We start from the raw sequence: 21,442 nt of genomic DNA, 5'->3' as shown, positions 1-21,442 counted from the left end.
GTGCAGAATATTTTCTTTTATAATATTTTTGATTATATAATTATGTATATTATAGCTTCTCAATCAGGCGTTTACATAACATATTTTTGTACTTAATTTTGGTTAAAATCAGCTTTAAAAAAACGCACCTTAAATGGAATTTGTCTGTCTTTTGAAGAGTCAGGTGAGCACCAATAGACTGTTGGAAACCAGAATTGCTTTCATGGGCACTATTCCCTCCATCCATTGGAGCGCTTTCAGTCCCTGTGGATTACTAATGGTGCCACAGGATGTTTACACAAACAAGGAGAAAAAATTAATACTACATATGTCAGTCTTGTTGAAGCAATTCAATTGGGAGTCCGCCAATCGATCAACCATTGATTATTGTCAGTCGGTTTTGTGAAAAACTGTGTAATTGACCATTGCCTATTAATGCTGTTCCTCTCATTTATTTTTCATTTAGCGGAAAGCAGCGAACAGTGTGTGTTCATACGCACTGTGGAGCCGCTCCCATGAGTTAAAGGGGGAACATTATCACAATTTCAAAAGGGTTAAAAACAATAAAAATCAGTTCCCAGTGGCTGGTTTTATTTTTCGAAGTTTTTTTCAAAATTGTACACCTCCCGGAATATCCCTAAAAAAAGCTTTGAAGTTCTTTATTTTCGCTATTTGCGATGCGACTGTCCATTTCCCTGTGACGTCATACAGTGCTGCCAATACAAACAACATGGCGGTTACCACAGCAAGATATAGCAACATTAGCTCGGATTCAGACTCGGATTTCAGCGGCTTAAGCGATTCAACAGATTACGCATGTATTGAAACAGATGGTCGGAGTATGGAGGCAGATAGTGAAAACAAAATTGAAGAAGAAACTGAAGCTATTGAACGACTAGCTATTGACGCTATTCGGGCATAGCATGGGTGTACGTAATAAAGTGGCCTATAGCACGGCTGCCTTATTAGCACAGCCAGTCAAATGTGCGGACCAAACGATCAGGACTTTCGCATCTTGTGATACTGGAGCAACTTAAATATGTCGATTGGTAAGTGTTTGTTTCGCATTAAATGTGGGTATCTAGTTTCAAATGTACATACAGCTAGCGTAAATAGCATGTTAGCATTTATTAGTGTAGCATGTTAGCATTGATTAGCTGGCAGTCATGCTGCGACCAAATATGTCTGATTAGCACATAAGTCAACAACATCACAAAACTCACCGTTGTGATTTCGTTGACTTAATCGTTGCAAATGCATCTGCAGGTTATCCATACATCTCTGTGCCATGTCTATCTTAGCATCGCCGGTCAAATATGAAGACACTTTGGTACATTCAATGGGGGTCTGGCGGCAGATTTCTTGCCAGTGGTGCAACTTGAATCCCTCCCTATTAGTGTTCTTACACCCTCCAACAACACACCGACGAGGCATGATGTCTCCAAGGTTCCAAAAAATAGTTGAAATAACGGAAAATAACAGAGCTGAGACCCGGTGTTTGTAATGAATTGAAAATGAAAATGGCGGGTGTGTTACCTCGGTGACATCACGTTCTGATGTCATCGCTACAAGACCGATAAACAGAAAGGCGTTTAATTCGCCAAAATTCACCCATTTAGTGTTCGCAAATCGGTTAAAAAAATACATGGTCTTTTTTCTGCAACATCAAGGTATATATTGACGCTTGCATAGGTTTGGTGATAATGTTCCCCTTTAATGATTATATCTAGTATCTAAATTATCATCACAACGAGTAAGAGAGGGCAAGCAGAAGCAGACACGATAATAATCGCTAAGCTTGTCGTAGCAAAAAGGCGACACACACGTTTGTACAGTTGTTATGCAAGTGTTTTTTTGTTGTTGTTTTTTGGGGGGTGAGACTATATAATGTATATTTATACACAGTTATTGAATAATAAAGATGTTTCTGAAAAATCTGAAAAATATTTTTTGTCTCCAGAATCAGACTTGCAGTATATTCAGCTCGATCTCTATGTGTCATGTGTTTTTCAACATGATTTAATGTATATTCATAAATCTATTTAAAACTGAAAATATTTCTGAAAAATCAACTAAATATATTTTTAAAAAATAAGAGCCACAGGACATTCAACTAGACACCATCTCTGTTAGGGGTCCCCAAACTTTCTGACCCGGGGACCGCATTGGGTTAAAAAAATGTGGCCAGGGGAAGGGCTATACATCAATCCATCCATTTTCTACAGCATTTTCTACAGCTTGTCCCAGCTATATATATATATATATATATATATATATATATATATATATCTCACAATGTTTATTTACATAGCCCTAAATCACAAGTGCCTCAAACGGCTGCACAAACAACAACGACATCTTCTGTAGGGCCCACATAAGGGCAAGGAAAAACTCACCCCATATATATATATATATATATATATATATATATATATACACACATATACATATATAAACACACACATATATACACATATATACATATATAAACACACACATATATACACATATATATATATATACATACAGTATGTGCATATATGTATACATATATATGTATATAAACATATATGTGTATGCGACATCTTCTGTAGGGCCCACATAAGGGCAAGGAAAAACTCACCCCATATATATATATATATATATATATATATATATATATATATATATATATATATATATACACACATATACATATATAAACACACACATATATACACATATATACATATATAAACACACACATATATACACATATATATATATATATACATACAGTATGTGCATATATGTATACATATATATGTATATAAACATATATGTATATATATATATATATATATATATATATATATATATATATATCCATATACAGTATATATAAATGTAATGATATTAATGGGACAATGCATTTTTAGACATTATCATTTGCCTGAGCGGCTAGGAGACCCCGAGAGTAACACGCGGTAGGAAATGGATTGATGGATGGGCTAGAAGCTATAGATTAAAAAATATATATATATTTTTTTATTTTATTTTTACCCGGGACGTAGTTTGGGGACCCCTGAGGGGGATTATAAAAATAATAATAATAATAAAAATAGAAAAAATAATTTGAAAAATATATATATATTTTTTACCCGTGGGCCAGATTTTGGATGCTGGCGTGCTGTATCTGGCCCGCGGGGCCAAAGTTTGGGGACCCCTGATCTACGTCCTGTTTTTGAGACAATAAATATTCATACAGCCGTTTAAAAATATTTTTGAAAAGTAATCAAAATATTTTTTTTCCCAAAATAAGACTTATAGTCCCAGTGATCCCGAGAGGGACAAGCGGTAGAAAATGGGTGGATGGACGGACTTGTAGTACATGTAACTAGATACTATGTGTCCTGTGTTTTTTAAACATGGTTTAATGAATATTCTTAAATAAACAAAAAAATGCAGAAAAATCAACAAAATATTTTTGTAGAAATAAGACTTATTGTATATTCAACTAGACACCATCTATGTTTCATGTGTTTTTTGACACAATATTTTTATAAAGCTATATTTAAAATGTTAAACATTTCTGAAAAATCAATAAAATAGATTTCCCCCTCATATAAGACTTATAATATACTCAAATAGACTGTGTTAAATGTTTTGCGACAATAGAATGTATATTCAAAAATCTATTAAACAAAATAAGTTATCTTCTTCCCACTCCCTTTTTTTTAGGCAAAACTGGACCATCATGCTCACATACTGTACATTATTTTTTGCATTATATTAATTTATATAATTAAGTGCTTTTTTATGTCATTGCCTGAGATAGATAAATAAATGGGGGGAAAAAAATAATACATTCAGAAAAATCTGTTGTGTCTTGACAGGGTTGACCCCAGATGCAGAGCTGAGAGGCAAGGTCAGATAAAAAAACAGAATAGTCTTTTTTTATAGTGCAAAATGTACAACAAAAAAGGTGATGAGGCAACAACGCACACCATAAAATGTTGTCCACAACTGGAACTTCAGAGGTCAGCGAGGGACACACGGACGTAGCAAAAGTCCACAAAGCAGGAACAGGGACAGAAAAATATGTAAGGCAAAGAAAAAAATTTTTTTTTTTTCCCAGAACAAGGCTTGTAGTGTGTTCAACTGGACACCATCAAATGTCATGCATATCTGGAGACAATATAATGTATATTCAGAAACCTATTGAATAAAATAAGACTTGTGGTATAGTCATCTAGACATGATGTAGGTCAGTGTTTTTCAACCACTGTGCCGCGGCACACCAGTGTTGGCGTGAGAGATTATCTAATTTCAACTATTTGGGTTAAAAATATTTTGGGGAAATCAGTAATTATAGTCTGCAAATGATGTGTTGTTGTTGTTGAGTAGTCTAGAGCTCGGCAGAGTAACCATTTTATACTCTTTCATATTAGTAAGTGGCAGTCGAGGGCTAATTGCTATGTAGATTAAAGACACAGGTGTACAGGTAAAAAGGTATCTATTGCTTGAACCAAAAATAAACAAAAGGTGAGTGCCCCTAAGAAAAGGCATTGAAGTTTAGGGATGGCTATGCAGAACAAAACTAAAACCGAACTGGCTACAAAGTAAACAAAAACAGAATGCTGGACGACAGCAAACACTTACTGTGGAGCAAAGACGCGGTCCACAATGTACATCCGAACATGACATGACAATCGACAATGTCCCCACAAAGAAGGATAAAAACCACTGAAATATTCTATATTGCCAAAACAAAGTAGATGCGAGAAATGTCGCTGAAAGGAAGACATGAAACTGCTACAGGAAAATACCAAAAAGAGAGAAAAAGCCACCAAAATAGGAGCGCAAGTCAAGGAATAAAACACTACACACAGGAAAACAGCAAAAAAGTCAAAATAAGTCAGGGCGTGATGTGACAGGTGGTGACGGCATACTTGCCAACCCTCCCGGAAAATCCTCTCCAGCGCCTCTCCCGAAAACCTCCCAAGACAAATTTTCTCCCGAAAAGCTCCCGAAATTCAGGCGGAGCTGGAGTCCACGCCCCCTCCAGCTCCATGCGGACCTGAGTGAAGACAATCTGTTTTCACGTCTGCTTTCCCACAATATAAACAGCGTGCCTGCCCAATGACGTTACAACTGTAGAATGATCGAAGGCGAGTTCTTGGTTTCTTATGTGGGTTTATTGTTGGGCAGTTTCATTAACGTCCTCCCAACACACAACAACAGCAGTCACATTTTCATCTACCGTGAAGCAGTTTGTCTGCTGTAAACAGCAATGTTGTGACACTCTTAAACAGGACAATACTGCCATCTACTGTGCATGCATATGTGAAAATAACATCTACGGCTTTTAGAGAGTGCAGTGCACAACTGCGCACAAAACAAGGAGATGAAGCAGAAGAACGAGGAAGATACTGCCGTGGTGACGCCGACGATGAGTAAGATGAAGAAATACGCTCGTAAGTTCCAAGCCGCTGCTGCGATTGGACCTGGATAGCCTCCGGGAAGAAGTAGTGGACTACCAAGTGTTTGGCAGTAAAGATCTCAAAGATTGACCGGTTTTGGGCCGTGCTAGGGAGACATGGAAGATTCCAAACTCTAGTGCATTTGATGAAAGCACTTTTGTGCGTACCACACAGCAATACATCATCAGAGAGGGTGTTCAGCATGGTTAGAAAAATAGTGACAGAGAATAGAACAAGGATGGACAATTCAACCCTTAACTCAACAATGAGTAGATGAGTGTTATGTGTGTGTGTATGCGTAAATAAATGAACACTGAAATTCAAGTATTTCTTATATATATATATATATATATACACACATATATATATATATATATATATATATATATATATATATATATATACACACATATATGTATATATATATATATATATATATATATATATATATATATATATATATATATATATACATATATATATATATATGAAATACTTGACTTGGTGAATTGCCCTGCGATGAGGTGGCGACTTGTCCAGGGTGTACCCCGCCTTCCGCCCGATTGTAGCTGAGATAGGCGCCAGCGCCCCCCGCGACCCCAAAAGGGAATAAGCGGTAGGAAATGGATGGATGGATGGATGGATGGACTTGGTGAATTCTAGCTGTAAATATACCCCTCCCCTGTTAACCACGCCCCCAACCACGCCCCCACCCTCCAAAATTGGAGGTTTCAAGGTTGGCAAGTATGGGTGACAGTACACCTACTTTGAGACAAGAGCTATATTGGTTATGGTTTAAATTCATACCCAACAATTACGACAACGACTTTTTACTGTCAACTCGTTTTTTAATGATTTCTGCTGCTGGTGTTCCTCCGGATTCTTTCAACGCAAAAAAGTGTGCCTTATCTCGAAATAGGTTGAAAAACACTGATCTAGTTGTCATGTGTTTTTGACGCAGTACAATGTATCTTCATAAAGTTATTGAACATTTAAAATATTTATGAAAAATCATATTTCACAGAAATATTTTTCTTCTTTTTTTTCCACTATAGCAGGGGTGTCCAAACTTTGTCCGCTGAGGGCCAAACACTGAAAAATCAAAGCATGCAGGAGCCATTTTCATAAGTTTCATTTTTATAACCAATAAAATATATAGATTTTTCTAACCTTCAGGGTCTCAGTCATAAATATGTTCAAATTAAGTCATATATATATTTTTTCATCCAATGCTTGAATCTCTAAATAAACTTCAGGTCTATATCTTGATATAATTTTGTATCAATATATTTATGTTTGATGCCCTTTTTTGTCAAAACCCTGTTTTTATGGCAAAAACCTAAAATACGTATGCAATATTTTCCCCCAAAACATTTTTCAAAGTGTAATATTTAATGTAAAGTAATTGGAGCCTTAAATATGTCAGTAGGTCATGACATCATTAATTAAAAAAAAACAAAAAAGTTAAAAACTAATAATAAATCTGGGAATCCATAAGGGCCCTCATTCATTAAATTGTTAAAAATAAGTCAAACATGTTTTCTTTAAACTTTTAACACTTAAGTCTCGATCAACTTCAGATATGTCCGTCTATTATAAGCTTTCATTATTGTGTCTTGTTTTTTTGTATGTGTTTATGCCCTTTTTGTCAAAGAAAACTTAGTTTTTTATGCCAAACACACAAAATATATACAAACCCCGTTTCCATATGAGTTGGGAAATTGTGTTAGATGTAAATATAAACGGAATACAATGATTTGCAAATCATTTTCAACCCATATTCAGTTGAATATGCTACAAAGACAACATATTTGATGTTCAAACTGATAAACATTTTTTTGTTTGCAAATAATCATTAACTTTAGAATTTGATGCCATCAACACATGACAAAGAAGTTGGTAAAGGTGGCAATAAATACTGATTAACTTGAGGAATGCTCATCAAACACTCATTTGGAACATCCCACAGGTGTGCAGGCTAATTGGGAACAGGTGGGTGCCATGATTGGGTATAAAAGCAGCTTCCATGAAATGCTAAGTAATTCACAAACAAGGATGGAGGCGAGGGTCACCACTTTGTAAGCAAATTGTCCAACAGTTTTAGAATAACATTTCTCAACGCGCTATTGCAAGGAATTTAGGGATTTTACCATCTACGGTCCGTAAAATCCTCAAAAAGTTCAAAAAATCTGGAGAAATCACTGCACGTAAGCAATGATATTACAGAGCTTTTATCCCTCAGGCAGTACTGCATCAAAAACCGACATCAGTGTGTAAAGGATATCACCACATGGGCTCAGTAACATTTCATAAAATCACTGTCAGTAACTACAGTTGGTCGCTACATCTGTAAGTGCAAGTTAAAACTCTACTATGCAAAGCCAAACCCATTTATCAACAATATCCTGAAACACCGCCGGCTTCGCTGGGCCCGAGCTCACCTAAGATGGACTGATGCAAAGTGGAAAGGTGTTCTGCAGTCTGACGAGTCCACGTTTCAAATTATATTTGGAAACTGGGGACGTGGCGTCCTCCGGAACAAAGAGAAAAATAACCATCCAGCTCGTTATAGGCGCAAAGTTCAAAAGCCAGCATCCGTGATGGTATGGGGGTGTATTAGTGCCCAAGGCATGGGTAACTTGCACATCTGTGAAGGCACCATTAATGCTGAAAGGTCCATACAGGTTTTGGAGCAACATATGTTGTGATCCAAGCAACGTTATCATGGATGCCCCTGCTTATTTCAGCAAGACAATGCCAAGCCATGTGTTACAACAGTGTGGCTTCGTAGTAAAAGAGTGCGGGTACTTTCCTGGCCCACCTGCAGTCCAGACCTGTCTCCCATCGAAAATGTGTGACGCATTATGAAGCGTAAAATACGACAGCGGAGACCCCAGACTGTTGAACGACTGAAGCGCTACATAAAACAAGAATGGTAAAGAATTCCACTTTCAAAGCTTCAATAAATAGTTTCCTCAGTTGCCAAACTTTTATTGAGTGTTGTTAAAAGTAAAGGTGATATAACAGTGGTGAACATGCCCTTTCCCAACTACTTTGGGACATGTTGCAGCCTTGAAATTCTAAGTTAATTATTATTTGCAAAAAAAATCAAGTTTAATCAAATATCTTGTCTTTTTAGTGCATTCAATTGAATATATCCGTTTGGATTTACATCTAACACAATTTGCCAACTCATATGGAAACGGGGTTTGTAATATAAAAATTTGTTTAAGTGGAGTTTTCAATGTGAAGTAATTGGAGCCAATCAAATGTTTTGATTTATATATATATATATTTTTTAGCAATAACGACTTTGATTTAAAAAAAATAGCTCAATGATAGCTTTGTGTTATTAGAGTCAACACTGCAGCATTTTCTCGTTACATTTCACCTGGTTCCTCTTTTATTCCACTTTTTCTTTTTAATAGTATTGTTTTAATGAGCAGCAGGCCATTAAAAAACAAACTGAGGGCTGCAATTGGCCCATGGGCCACATTTTGGACACCTCCGCACTATAGGTCTTTTAGCAACTGGACTAAATGTATGTAGTCGTGATAGTCTCGGATACCGGATTCTCATGAATCGATGCTTTTACTCTGAAAAGGTTCACCCGGATATAGCTAGCTGCCCAACCGCTTTGTAGACAGTAAAGTCGATTTAGCTTGTTTGATGTCGAAAATGAGCTCGTCTCGTTCTGCTCTGTCGGTTCTAAGTCGCTGTCATGAATAAGCATCACGATGCAGCGATACAATAATCATATTTCTCCTTTGTGCTGAATCCAGACCAACAGCGAGCATATTGTCCATCTTTGAAACGGGCCGACAAGGTAAGGCACAATTATTCACTCAAGTAAGTACTGCCATTGAAACAAAGACACACATTAAATTGTCATCACGATGTTAATTGTGTTTGCGCCACCATCTCATTGTTGACAATTGAAGATAACGTCAGTCGTCTTCCAATAAATGTTATCTTAAATGTTTCCTTGTGTTAAAGTGTGCATGTGGCATATATGTGGTGGTTTAGGCAGGTAAACAGATGCGTGTTTGTATTGTCTGGTTTGCTTTATTCCGTTGAAGAAAAGCTATTGCACTGCAAAGGCTCATACTGAGGAGACTTTTGTTTTGTTAATAAGAACTATGGGATGAAAAGCTGGCAAATCAATAACATTACATATTCATAAAGTATTGTGGTACTAAGAAATGACAGGTGTATCACAGGTGTACAAAAGATATAGGGTACATTTACCTTGGTGACATCCCCCAGCCACAACATGTGTTTGTGTGTGTGTATGTATATATATATATATATATATATATATATATATATATATATATATATATATATCCATCCATCATCTTCCGCTTATCCGAGGTCGGGTCGCGGGGGCAACAGCCTAAGCAGGGAAACCCAGACTTCCCTTTCCCCAGCCACTTCGTCTAGCTCTTCCCGGGGGATCCCGAGGCGTTCCCAGGCCAGCCGGGAGACATAGTCTTCCCAACGTGTCCTGGGTCTTCCCCGTGGCCTCCTACCGGTTGGACGTGCCCTAAACACCTCCCTAGGGAGGCGTTCGGGTGGCATCCTGACCAGATGCCCGAACCACCTCATCTGGCTCCTCTCGATGTGAAGGAGCAGCGGCTTTACTTTGAGTTCCTCCCGGATGGCAGAGCTTGTCACCCTATCTATCTATCTATCTATCTATATATATATATATATATATATATATACATATATATATATATATATATATATATATATATATACACGCTGGGGCAAAAAAGTATTTAGTCAGCCACCGATTGTGCAAGTTCTCCCACTTAAAATGATGACAGAGGTCTGTAATTTTCATCATAGGTACACTTCAACTGTGAGAGATAGAATGTGAAAAAAAATCCAGGAATTCACATTGTAGGAATTTTAAACAATTTAAATGTAAATTATGGTGGAAAATAAGTATTTGGTCAACCATTCATAGCTCTCTCTGATGGAAGGAGGTTTTGGCTCAAAATCTCACGATACATGGCCCCATTCATTATTTCCTTAACACGGATCAATCGTCCTGTCCCCTTAGCAGAAAAACAGCCCCAAAGCATGATGTTTCCACCCCCATGCTTCGCAGTAGGTGTGGTGTTCTTGGGATGCAACTCAGTATTCTTCTTCCTCCAAACACGACCATTTGAGTTTATACCAAAAAGTTCTATTTTGGTTTCATCTGACCACATGACATTCTCCCAATCGTCTGCTGTATCATCCATGTATCCATTTTGGTATAAACTCAACTCATCGTGTTTGGAGGAAGAAGAATACTGAGTTGCATCCCAAGAACACCACACCTACTGTGAAGCATGGGGGTGGAAACATCATGCTTTGGGGCTGTTTTTCTGCTAAGGGGACAGGACAATTGATCCGTGTCAAGGAAAGAATGAATGGGGCCATGTATCGTGAGATTTTGAGCCAAAACCTCCTTCCATCAGTGAGAGATTTGAATGGTTGACCAAATACTTATTTTCCACCATAATTTACAAATAAATTCTTTAAAATTCCTACAATGTGAATTCCTGGATTTTTTTTCACATTCTGTCTCTCACAGTTGAAGGGTACCTATGATGAAAATTACAGACCTCTGTCATCATTTTAAGTGGGAGAACTTGCACAAACAGTGGCTCACTAAATACTTTTTTGCCCCACTGTATACAAAACCCGTTTCCATATGAGTTGGGAAATTGTGTCAGATGTAAATATAAACGGAATACATCCATCCATCCATCCATTTTCTACCGCTTATTCCCTTACGGGGTCGCGGGGGGCGCTGGCGCCTATCTCAGCTACAATCGGGCGGAAGGCGGGGTACACCCTGGACAAGTCGCCACCTCATCGCAGCGCCAACACAGATAGACAGACAACATTCACAACGGAATACAATGATTTGCAAATCATTTTCAACCCATCTTCAATTGAATGCACTACAAAGACAAGATATTTCATGTTCAAACTAATAAAAGTAATGTTTTTTTGCAAATAATAATTAACTTAGAATTTCTTGGCTACAATACGTGCCAAAGTAGTTGGGAAAGAGCATGTTCACTACTGTGTTACATCACTTTTTTTTTTTTTTTACAACACTCAATAAACGTTTGGGAACTGAGGAAACTAATTGTTGAAGCTTTAAAAGTGGAATTCTTTCTCCTTCTTGTTTTATGTAGAGCTTTAGTCGTTCAACAGTCCGGGGTCTCCGCTGTCGTATTTCACGCTTCATAATGCGCCACACGTTTTCGATGGGAAACAGGTCTGGACTGCAGGCGGGCCAGGAAAGTACCCGCACTCTTTTACTACGAAGCCCGCTGTTGTAACACATGGCTTGCCATTGTTTTGCTGAAATAAGCTGCGGCGTGCGTCCATGATAACGTTGCTTGGATCACAACATATGTTGCTCCAAAACCTGTATGGACCATTCAGCATTAATGGTGCCTTCACAGATGTGCAAGTTACCCATGCCTTGGGCACTAATACACCCCCATACCATCACAGATGCTGGCTTTTGAACTTTGCGCCTATAACAATCCGGATGGTTATTTTCCTCTTTGTTCCGGAGGAGACCACGTCCACAGTTTCCAATAATAATTTGAAATGTGGACTCGTCAGACCACAGAATACTTTTTCACTTTGCATCAGTCCATCTTAGATGAGCTCGGGCCCAGAGAAGCCAGCGGCGTTCCTTGGAGTTGTTGATAAATGGGTTTCGCTTTGCATAGCAGAGTTTTAATTTGCACTTACAGATGTGGCAACCAACTGTAGTTACTGACAGTGGTTTTATGAAGTGTCCCTGAGCCCATGTGGTGATATCCTTTACACACCGATGTCTGTTTTTGATGCAGTATCGCCTGAGGGATCAAAGGTCTGTAATATCATCGCTTACGTGCAGTGATTTCTCCAGATTTTTTTAACCTTTTGATTATTTTACGGACTGTAGATGGTAAAATCCCTAAATTTCTTTGCAATAGTTCGTTGAGAAATGTTGTTCTAAAACTGTTCGACAATTTGCTTACAAAGTGGTGACCCTCGCCCCATCCTTGTTTGTGAATTACTTAGCATTTCATGGAAGCTGCTTTTATACCCAATCATGGCACCCACCTGTTCCCAATTAGCCTGCACACCTGTGGGATGTTCCAAATAAGTGTTTGATGAGTATTTCTCAACTTTAGCAGTATTTATTGCCACTTTTCCCAAATACTTTGTCACATGTTGCTGGCATCAAATTCTAAAGTTAATGATTCATTGCAAAAAAAAATATGTTTATCAGTTTGAACATCAAATACGTTGTCTTTGTAGCATATTCAACTGAATATGGGTTGAAAATGATTTGCAAATCATAGTGTTCCGTTTATATTTACATCTAAAACAATTTCCCAACTCATATGGAAACGGGGCGTGTATATATATTTGTGTATGTATATATATGTGTATGTATGTATATATTTATATATGTGTGTAATATGTATGTGTATTTATATATGTGTGTATGTATATATATGTGTTAATGTATGTATATTTACAATGTGTGTGTATATGTATGTATGTCTGTGTGTGTGTATATATACATATCTATGTATATATGTATACATATATTTATGTATGTGTATGTATGAATCTATATATGTATGTATGTATATATTTATATATGTGTGTAATATGTATGTGTATTTATATATGTGAGTATGTATATATATATATGTGTTAATGTATGTATATTTACAATGTGTGTGTATATGTATGTCTGTGTGTGTGTATATATACATATTTATGTATATATGTATACATATATTTATGTATGTGTATGTATGAATCTATATATGTATGTATGTATGTGTATACTGGAGTATAAGTCACATTTTTTGGGGAAATGTATTTGATAAAACCCAACACCAAGAATAGACATCTGAAAGGCAATTTCGAATAAATAAATAGTGAACAACAGGCTGAATAAGTGTACGTTATATAACGCATAAATAACCAACTGAGAAGGTGCCTGGTATGTAAGAGTCATTCAAATAACTATAACATATAGAACATGCTATACGTTTACCAAACAATCTGTCACTCCTAATCGCTAAATCCGATTAAATCTTACACGTCTAGTGTCTTACGTGAATGAGCTAAATAATATTATTTGATAATTTACGGTAATGTGTTAATAATTTCACACATAAGTCGCTCCTGAGTATAAATCGCACCCCTGGCCAAACTATGAAAAAAACTGTGACTTATAGTCCGAAAAATACGGTATATATTCAAAAAAGAAGACCATTCCCAATATTCTGTAAGTATGGTGGTAGTGTGATGTCATCATGTAATTTGTAATGAAATAGGCCCCCCCCCAAAAAAAGGCTAAAACATATTTTTAAAGACACATCTTTGCATTTTTTTTCATTATTGGTATCAACTTTTCAGTCAAATCGCGATTTTTCTGGCAGGATTTTTTTCACAAAATGTTTATTGAAAGGATGAACATAATAAAACAAAAAAAAAGAAAATTCAATTGGCCATTCAAATAGTCTAAGCTGCAGAAACTTTTCCTATTGCTAGTATGACTTTTAAGCATAACAACAAAATAAAAAAATATTGTGCTTTCCTTGTGTCCCCTGGAGTTTTGGTAGGTATAGTGTTGCATTTTACAGGATTGAGACAATGCTAGAATCTGAAATGACTCCACAGTGCCAAATGAGAACCTTTTTTGAGACAAGTTGGATGGGTGAGTCTCAACATTATCACTAGGGATCGTATCATTTAATTTTTACCGATACAGTACCAAATCGGTACTAAAAAGGGTAAGCATTAGGAGTGTGGGAAAAAATCGATTTGAATACGAATCGAATCGTTTATGTTGTGCGATTCAGAATCGATTTTAATTTTTAAAAAATCAATTTTTTTGTTGTAATTTTTTAAATTTTTTATTTTTTTAATCAATCCAACAAACAATCCACACAGCTATACCATAACAATGCAATCCAATTCCAAAACCAAACCTGACCCAGCAACACTCAGAACTGCAATAAACATAGCACTTTAGAGGAGACACAAACACGACACAGAACAAACCAAAAGTATTGAAACAAAAATTAATATCATCAACAACAGTATCAATATTAGTTATAATTTCAGCATAGCAGTGATTAAAAATCCCTCATTGACATTATCATTAGACATTTATAAAAATAATAAAAAAGAACAATAGTGTCACAGTGGCTTACACTTGCATCGCATCTCATAAGCTTGACATTACACTGTGTCCAATATTTTCACAAAGATAAAATAAGTCATATTTTTGGTTCCCTTAATAGTTAAAACATATTTACATTATTGCAATCACTTGATAAAACATTGTCCTTTACAGTTATAAAAGCTTTTATTTTATTTTTTTTCAAATCTACTACTCTGCTAGCATGTCAGCAGAATGGGGTAGATCCTGCTGAAATCCTATGTATTGAATGAATACAGAATCGTTTTGAATCGAAAAAATATCATTTTTGTTTTGAGAATCGAATCGAATCGAATCGAAAAAATCAATATATTATCGAATCGTGACCCCAAGAATCGATATTGAATCGAATCGTGGGACACCCAAAGATTCACAGCCCTAATATATATATATATATATATATATAAATAAATCATAGAGTTTTACTGCCCCCTTGTGTCTGTGCCGTCGACTCCCTCCTGCACACGTAACAAAATCGCTCATCATTTGAGCTAGCCAACACGACTGTAGCTAGTAAACTACCATGTCAGACTAACAGTAACAGCAAACTTTACAATTACAAAAGCTTTTTACAAAGTACTACTACTCTGCTTGCATGTCAGCAGACTGGGGTAGATTCTGCTGAAATCCTATGTATTGAATGAATACAGAATCCTTGTATATCGGGGAAAAAAATCGTTTTTGAATCGAGAATCGAGTCAAATCGAAAAAATCGATATATTATCGAATCGTGGCCCAAAGATTTGATATTGAATCGAATCGTGGGACACCCAAAGATTCACAGCCCTAGTAAGCATACACATTGTGTTTAAAACCAAAGCATTTTCATTATTACAGATTTTCTGACATGCTTGTTGAACTCTATTGTAATTTGAATATTTCAATAATGTAAATAAAATGTTAAGTGACGAATTGAACAATATAAAACATACCCCCCACAATATTGTTATAATTATCACAGCAAAATCAAAATAGTTACAGAACACACAGAATGTGTGAGAAACATGCTGGTGAAAGCTATTTTAATGAGACCTTTATTTTGTAAGACCGGATTTAATGTGCAGCGCTTTTATTGTGAAGGCCGGATGTGAGATGTTGGTCATTAGGGTGTCTTTACGACAAATGTGTTTTAAAGACAGACAAGGCTGTGTTCAGGTAAAGTACTATGTGTCTGCTGTCCTTTCTCAACATGTTACGAAGCCATAAGTTACACTTATCAGTGTTTCCCACAGGTCAGGCATCTATTTGTGGTGGTGTGGTCGAGCAGCGGCGGGGGGTGGGGGGTTTATGGTGAGGCGGCGGCGATGACCAAGAAGCATGCGGAGTTGGAATATAATTACAACACTTTATGTACATATTTATATACATATTTATATAATATTTATATAATATGTAACTACAAGCTCCATTCACAGACAGAGTCCCATTGCTTTTGTGAGTGGGCGAGCGATTCAAAAGCCGGAAAAAAAAAAAAAAAAAAGTTAAAATTTTTATTTTTTATTTTTATTTTTTTAAAATTTGTGACGGCTGTAATTGTTTCGTGGCGGGCCGCCACAAATAAATGAATGTGTGGGAAACCCTGCTTATATTGTACTTTAAAGTTCATAATTTCAAGGTTTGCAAATCAACTTGAATTTGTCCAGTTATTATATATCACTTTTGCAGTTTTAGTCGTGATCAGAAGTTTACATACACTTGTAAAGGACATAATGTCATGGCTGTCTTGAGTTTCCAATCATTTCTACAACTCTTATTTTTTTGTGACATAGTGATTGGAGCACATATTTGTTGGTCACAAAAACATTCGTGAACTTTGGTTACTTTATTATGGGTCTGCTGAAAATGTGACAAATCTGCTAGGTCAAATGTAAAGGGAATAAGCAGTAGAAAATGGATGGATGGACGGATGTCTCTTGGCAAGTTTCACTCCATTAAGGCGCTTTTGGTAGCCACCCACAAGCTTCTGGTTAAATTTTTGACCACTACTCTTGACAAAATTGGTGTAATCCAGCTAAATTTGTTGGTTTTCTGACATTGACTTGTTTCTTCAGCATTGTCCACACGTCACATCAAATGGACAAAGATAAGACCTTCTGGAGGAAAGTTCTTTGGTCAGATAAAAAATTTTGCTTTTTGGCCCCAATATGTTTGGAGGAGAAAATGTGAGGCCTTTAAATCCAGGAACACCAAACCTACTGTCAAGCATGGTGGTGGTAGTATTATGCTCTCGGCCTGTTTTGCTGCCAATGAAACTGGTGCTTTACAGAGAGTAAATCGGACAATGAAAAAGGAGGATTACCTCCAAATTCTTCAGGACACCCTAAAATCATGGTTCTGGGATTGGTATCCTTTGCCATTCAAAGAGCCATTTAAGACCCGCGTCATAAAGCGAAGAAGACAGTACAAGACACTATTATTTTCTTGAATGACTGCCGGCATTCCCCTCGGATAATAAGTATTAGGGCGTGCTATGAAGCCATTGGCTTTGTCGCCTTCTACATGTATGATCTACTTGTCAGTCCAGCGTCATGTTGTGTGTGGCTTCCGCAGACACGCACACAACTGCAAGGCATACTGGGTGACACAGAGTACACTAATGGTTGTGATATAAACAATTTTAACACTCTTAGTAAGATGCGCCACGCTGTGAAGCCACACCAAACAAGATTGACAAACACATTTCGGGAGTACATCCTCCCAGTAACACAACATAAACGCAACACAACAAATACCCATAATCCTTTGTATTATGACACACCCTGACTATTTTATACACCCCGCTAGTGGCAACCCCCCCCCTTCCCCGTGCTTCGGTAATGTGGGCGGGGTTGGGGCGCGGGGGTGTAAAATATATTCAGGAAGTGTCACGGATACAAAGAAATCTGGGTATTTGTTGTGTTGCGTTTATGTTGTGTTACTGTGAGGATGTTCTCCCGAAATGTGTTTGTCAATCTTGTATTGTGTGGCTTCACAGCGTGGCGCATATTAGTAAGTGTCAAAGTTGTTTATATCACAACCATCAGTGTACTCTGTGTCACCCAGTATGCCTTTCAATCTTGTACGTGTAATTGCGGAAGCTGCACACAACATGTTGCCGGACCAACAATCGGTTCGTACATGTTGTTGAAGGTGTCTAAGGCAATGGCTTCACAGCACGCCCATATTCTTGTCATCAGAATGAACGCAATTGGATAGTCGCGGGAACGTTAGCGGCTCCAATTGTCTTCATTACTCTGTGAAACAGGTTTAAATAGCTCTGTGTGTGGTAAAGGCGGCCGACCTCTGATGTATTTCAGCGGGGGGTTGGCGGGCGGGTACGGTCCTGATAAACTGTTGGTTCGGGTGGACGGCGGGTGGATGACGACTTTGGTGATGTGGTTGCGGATTATATAATTGCCTATACGGGCATCTATATAATTGCCTATCCGGGCATCTCTACTACACGCCCTCGCAGAGCAGAGAGGTAGCAGCATGGGTAACGTTAGCTGTGGTGCGAGTGGTAATACGAGAGAGAGAAGGTGCGAATCTGGTAACAAATGAAGGAAGAATTAATTCCCAAGACAAACAGCAGGGGGTCCATTGTCTGGCGGTGGTTTGGCTTCAAGTGGGAATATGTCCAACAGACAACCGTAATTTGTCGAGTGTGCGGCAAAAGCGTTGCTACAAAAAGTAGCATTACTGCTAATATGTAGCATCATTTGAAAAGTCACCAGCTAGAGAATAAAAAGTACTGACTCCTTATGTCAACATCTCCGTTCGGTGCCACACCAACAAAATGCAGCGGCAACCATTTTCACATCAACACCGTATGAAAAAAATAGTGAACAACATAAATAATAAATAATGGGTTGTACTTGTATAGCGCTTTTCTACCTTCAAGGTACTCAAAGCGCTTTGATACTACTTCCACATTTACCCATTCACACACACATTCACACACTGATGGAGGGAGCTGCCATGCAAGGCGCCAACCAGCACCCATCAGGAGCAAGGGTGAAGTGTCTTGCTCAGGACACAACGGACGTGACGAGGTTGGTTCTAGGTGGGATTTGAACCAGTGACCCTCGGGTTGCGCACGGCCACTCTCCCACTGCGCCACGCCGTCCCAACATAAGGAAATAACGTCCTCAGTAACCTACCCCATAGCGATTTGATTTCCTATTATGCAGCTCAATTTTATTTGGCAGTTCTTAAAATATCTTGTGGTACATCATGCACAAAAGTGCACTTTGTTTTACACTTTTGTAGTGGCATTCTGTTCAAAAAGTGCACTTTAATTTAGTGTTCTTTTGATATGTCATCTTAATGACATCATGCACAAAAGTGCACTAATAGCTTGTTTTAAAATGTCCCTGACAATCTTGCACTTTCTGTTTTGGAAATGACATGAATGTTTGTGCCACTGCTTAATAACTGTTTAATAAATACAGTTTTGGTCAATTGACTTAGTTGTGATTTCCCTCTGCATGAAAGTTTAAAATGAGCATATATTAATGCAGTATGAACAAGAATGTTTTAATGGAGACACATAGAATCATCTTACTGCTGTAATTATATGCATCAAGTGTTCATTCAAGGCTAAGGCAAAATAGATAGATAGATAGATAGATAGATAGATAGTACTTTATTTATTCCGTCAGGAGAGTTCCCTCAGGAAAATTACAATTTTCAGCACAATCCCATTCAAAATCAGACAAACATTACAGGGAGACAGAACAGGATCGCTGACGGGTCTGCCGGCTTCCAGCGCCCCTTACAAAAAAGATGACATACAGGTAAACAAGGGGGGGGAGGGGGGGGGGGGAGAGAAAAAAATAGAAGATTAAAATAAAATTTAAAAATCGGTCTTAGCCTAGGCCCTGGAGTGGGGGTGCAGACTGAGGCCAAGGGAAAAAAAAAAAACAACAAAAAAAACAACAACTCATAGCCATAGTACACATCCCTCTTACATGTGTGTAAGAGGGAAACATCAAACATCAAAGAACACAGAGGACATTAAAGACATTAAAGCAGCAGATACAACCAGACACTTCTACATACAGCTATGAATAAAAAGTAAAATAAACATATCCACTGTAGTGGCCTCTGCGGTGTTCCACGCCATCGTCTGCTGGGGTGGAGGGAGCATGGCCAGAGACAGGAGCAGACCCAACAAGGCAACCAAGACAGCCGACTCCACTCTCGGCCAGTGTCCAGTCCGGATGGATGAGCGAGGATACGTCCAAGGTGACTGAGGTGTCCGACACCTGCTCACCCAGTCAAGACACCGCGAAGCCTCTCCGTCCCGGCGCTCAGTGCTAGCTCCACAGTCCTGTCCCCTCATCCCCTCGAGATATATATCGTGTATCGTGACATGGCCTAAAAATATCGATATATTAAAAAAAGGCCATATCGCCCAGCCCTACATGTAACCAAAGATTAACATTGTTGTATGTATACTTTTGACCCAGCAGATTCGATCACATTTACAGTAGACCCATAATAAATTCATAAAAGAACCAAACTTCATGAATGTTTTTGTGACCAACAAGTATGTGCTCCAATCCCTCTATCACAACAAAAATAAGAGTTGTAGGAATTATTGGAAACTCAAGACAGCCATGACATTAGGTTCGTTACAAGTGACCACGACTGTATATCTTGAATCATTTTGGTCACAGCATGCAAAGGGCACAATTGTCTGAATGATTTTGTGTATGCTTATGCAACCACTTGTCTACATTCCATGCTCATTTATAATCCAATGTACCGTGCCCCTGTCCGCCTTTTCCAACTCTGCTGGTGGGATGTCCAAGGTTGTGTACTCGGACAAGTCAAACAATTTGGACATTGGGTATGAAACTCGCTTTAGCACGGTACTGACTGCCACGCGTGGGTGTATCCTCACATCCCACCGACCTTGTCCAGCATTGTCATGTTCAAGAGTGTTAGCAGCAGTATGCCATTACTTTTTTTGTTGTTTTTGTTTTAGGTGTGAAGGATTGCTGTCATGACTGGAGCTGAGGCTGAGGACGATATTCCTTTAGGCGAAAGGAAGACTGTCACAGACTTTTGCTATCTCCTGGACAAATCAAAACAACTTTTTAATGGACTAAGGTTAGGCTTTATTAGCTCTGTACTTTTCTGTTAAATTTATGATTGCATTTTGGATTGATCATTTTTTTTTTTTTTCTTTTTAAAGGTATAATGTTTGACCTCCTTGGTCTTCTCAGGAAGTAACCACATTGTTTTGTTTCGAAGTGGACTTACAGGAATAATTCCACATGCTCAGGGCTATGAGTTCCACATGCTCAGGGCTGTGAGTTCTAGTCAGTAGTCTCAAATTAGGTTGTGTTTCGATATTGGATTATTGACTTGTATTAATAAACAACAAAATTAAAAAGAGCAACAATAAAAACCAACAACCTAGCAGCACCAAAGCTATCCAGCGTCTTCAAAATGAAAAGAGCATCATATGATGTTGATGTTTACCCTGTTTTTCGGGTTATAAGTCGCTCTGTAGTATAAATCGCACCGACCGAAAATGCATAATAAAGAAAGAAAAAAACATATGTAAGTCGCACTAGAGCAGGGGTAGGGAACCTATGGCTCTAGAGCCAGATGTGGCTCTTTTGATGACTGCAGCACTGCAAAATGTCAGTCTTCAAAAACATGAGGGGTATTTTACTTGAACTAAGCAAAATTATCTGCCAATAGAACAAGAAAATTTGGCTTGTCAAGACTTTCCAAAACAAGTAAAATTAGC

The 21,442-nt window shown here is 37.8% G+C and overlaps 1 protein-coding gene across 3 annotated transcripts in view; it reads left to right on the top strand.

Annotated features, from left to right (window-relative positions):
- Nucleotides 1–9,009: 9,009 nt before the first annotated feature.
- Nucleotides 9,010–21,442, top strand: part of scai (suppressor of cancer cell invasion) — a 72,357-nt gene continuing 59,924 nt past the window's right edge. For all 3 annotated transcript variants that reach the window (XR_009802455.1, XM_061876876.1, XM_061876877.1), the window contains exons 1-2: nucleotides 9,010–9,267; nucleotides 20,669–20,793. Coding sequence is in view for 2 of the 3 variants with exons in the window: in XM_061876876.1 (XP_061732860.1) it covers nucleotides 20,687–20,793 (107 nt within the window). In the remaining variant the exon portion in view is untranslated. The remainder of the gene's footprint in view (nucleotides 9,268–20,668; nucleotides 20,794–21,442) is intronic.

Source organism: Nerophis ophidion, linkage group LG17 (assembly GCF_033978795.1).
Source record: "Nerophis ophidion isolate RoL-2023_Sa linkage group LG17, RoL_Noph_v1.0, whole genome shotgun sequence".
Lineage (NCBI taxonomy): Eukaryota > Metazoa > Chordata > Actinopteri > Syngnathiformes > Syngnathidae > Nerophis > Nerophis ophidion.
The sequence above is the reverse complement of the archived record's forward strand: the minus strand, read 5'-3'. Positions and strand labels throughout refer to the sequence as shown.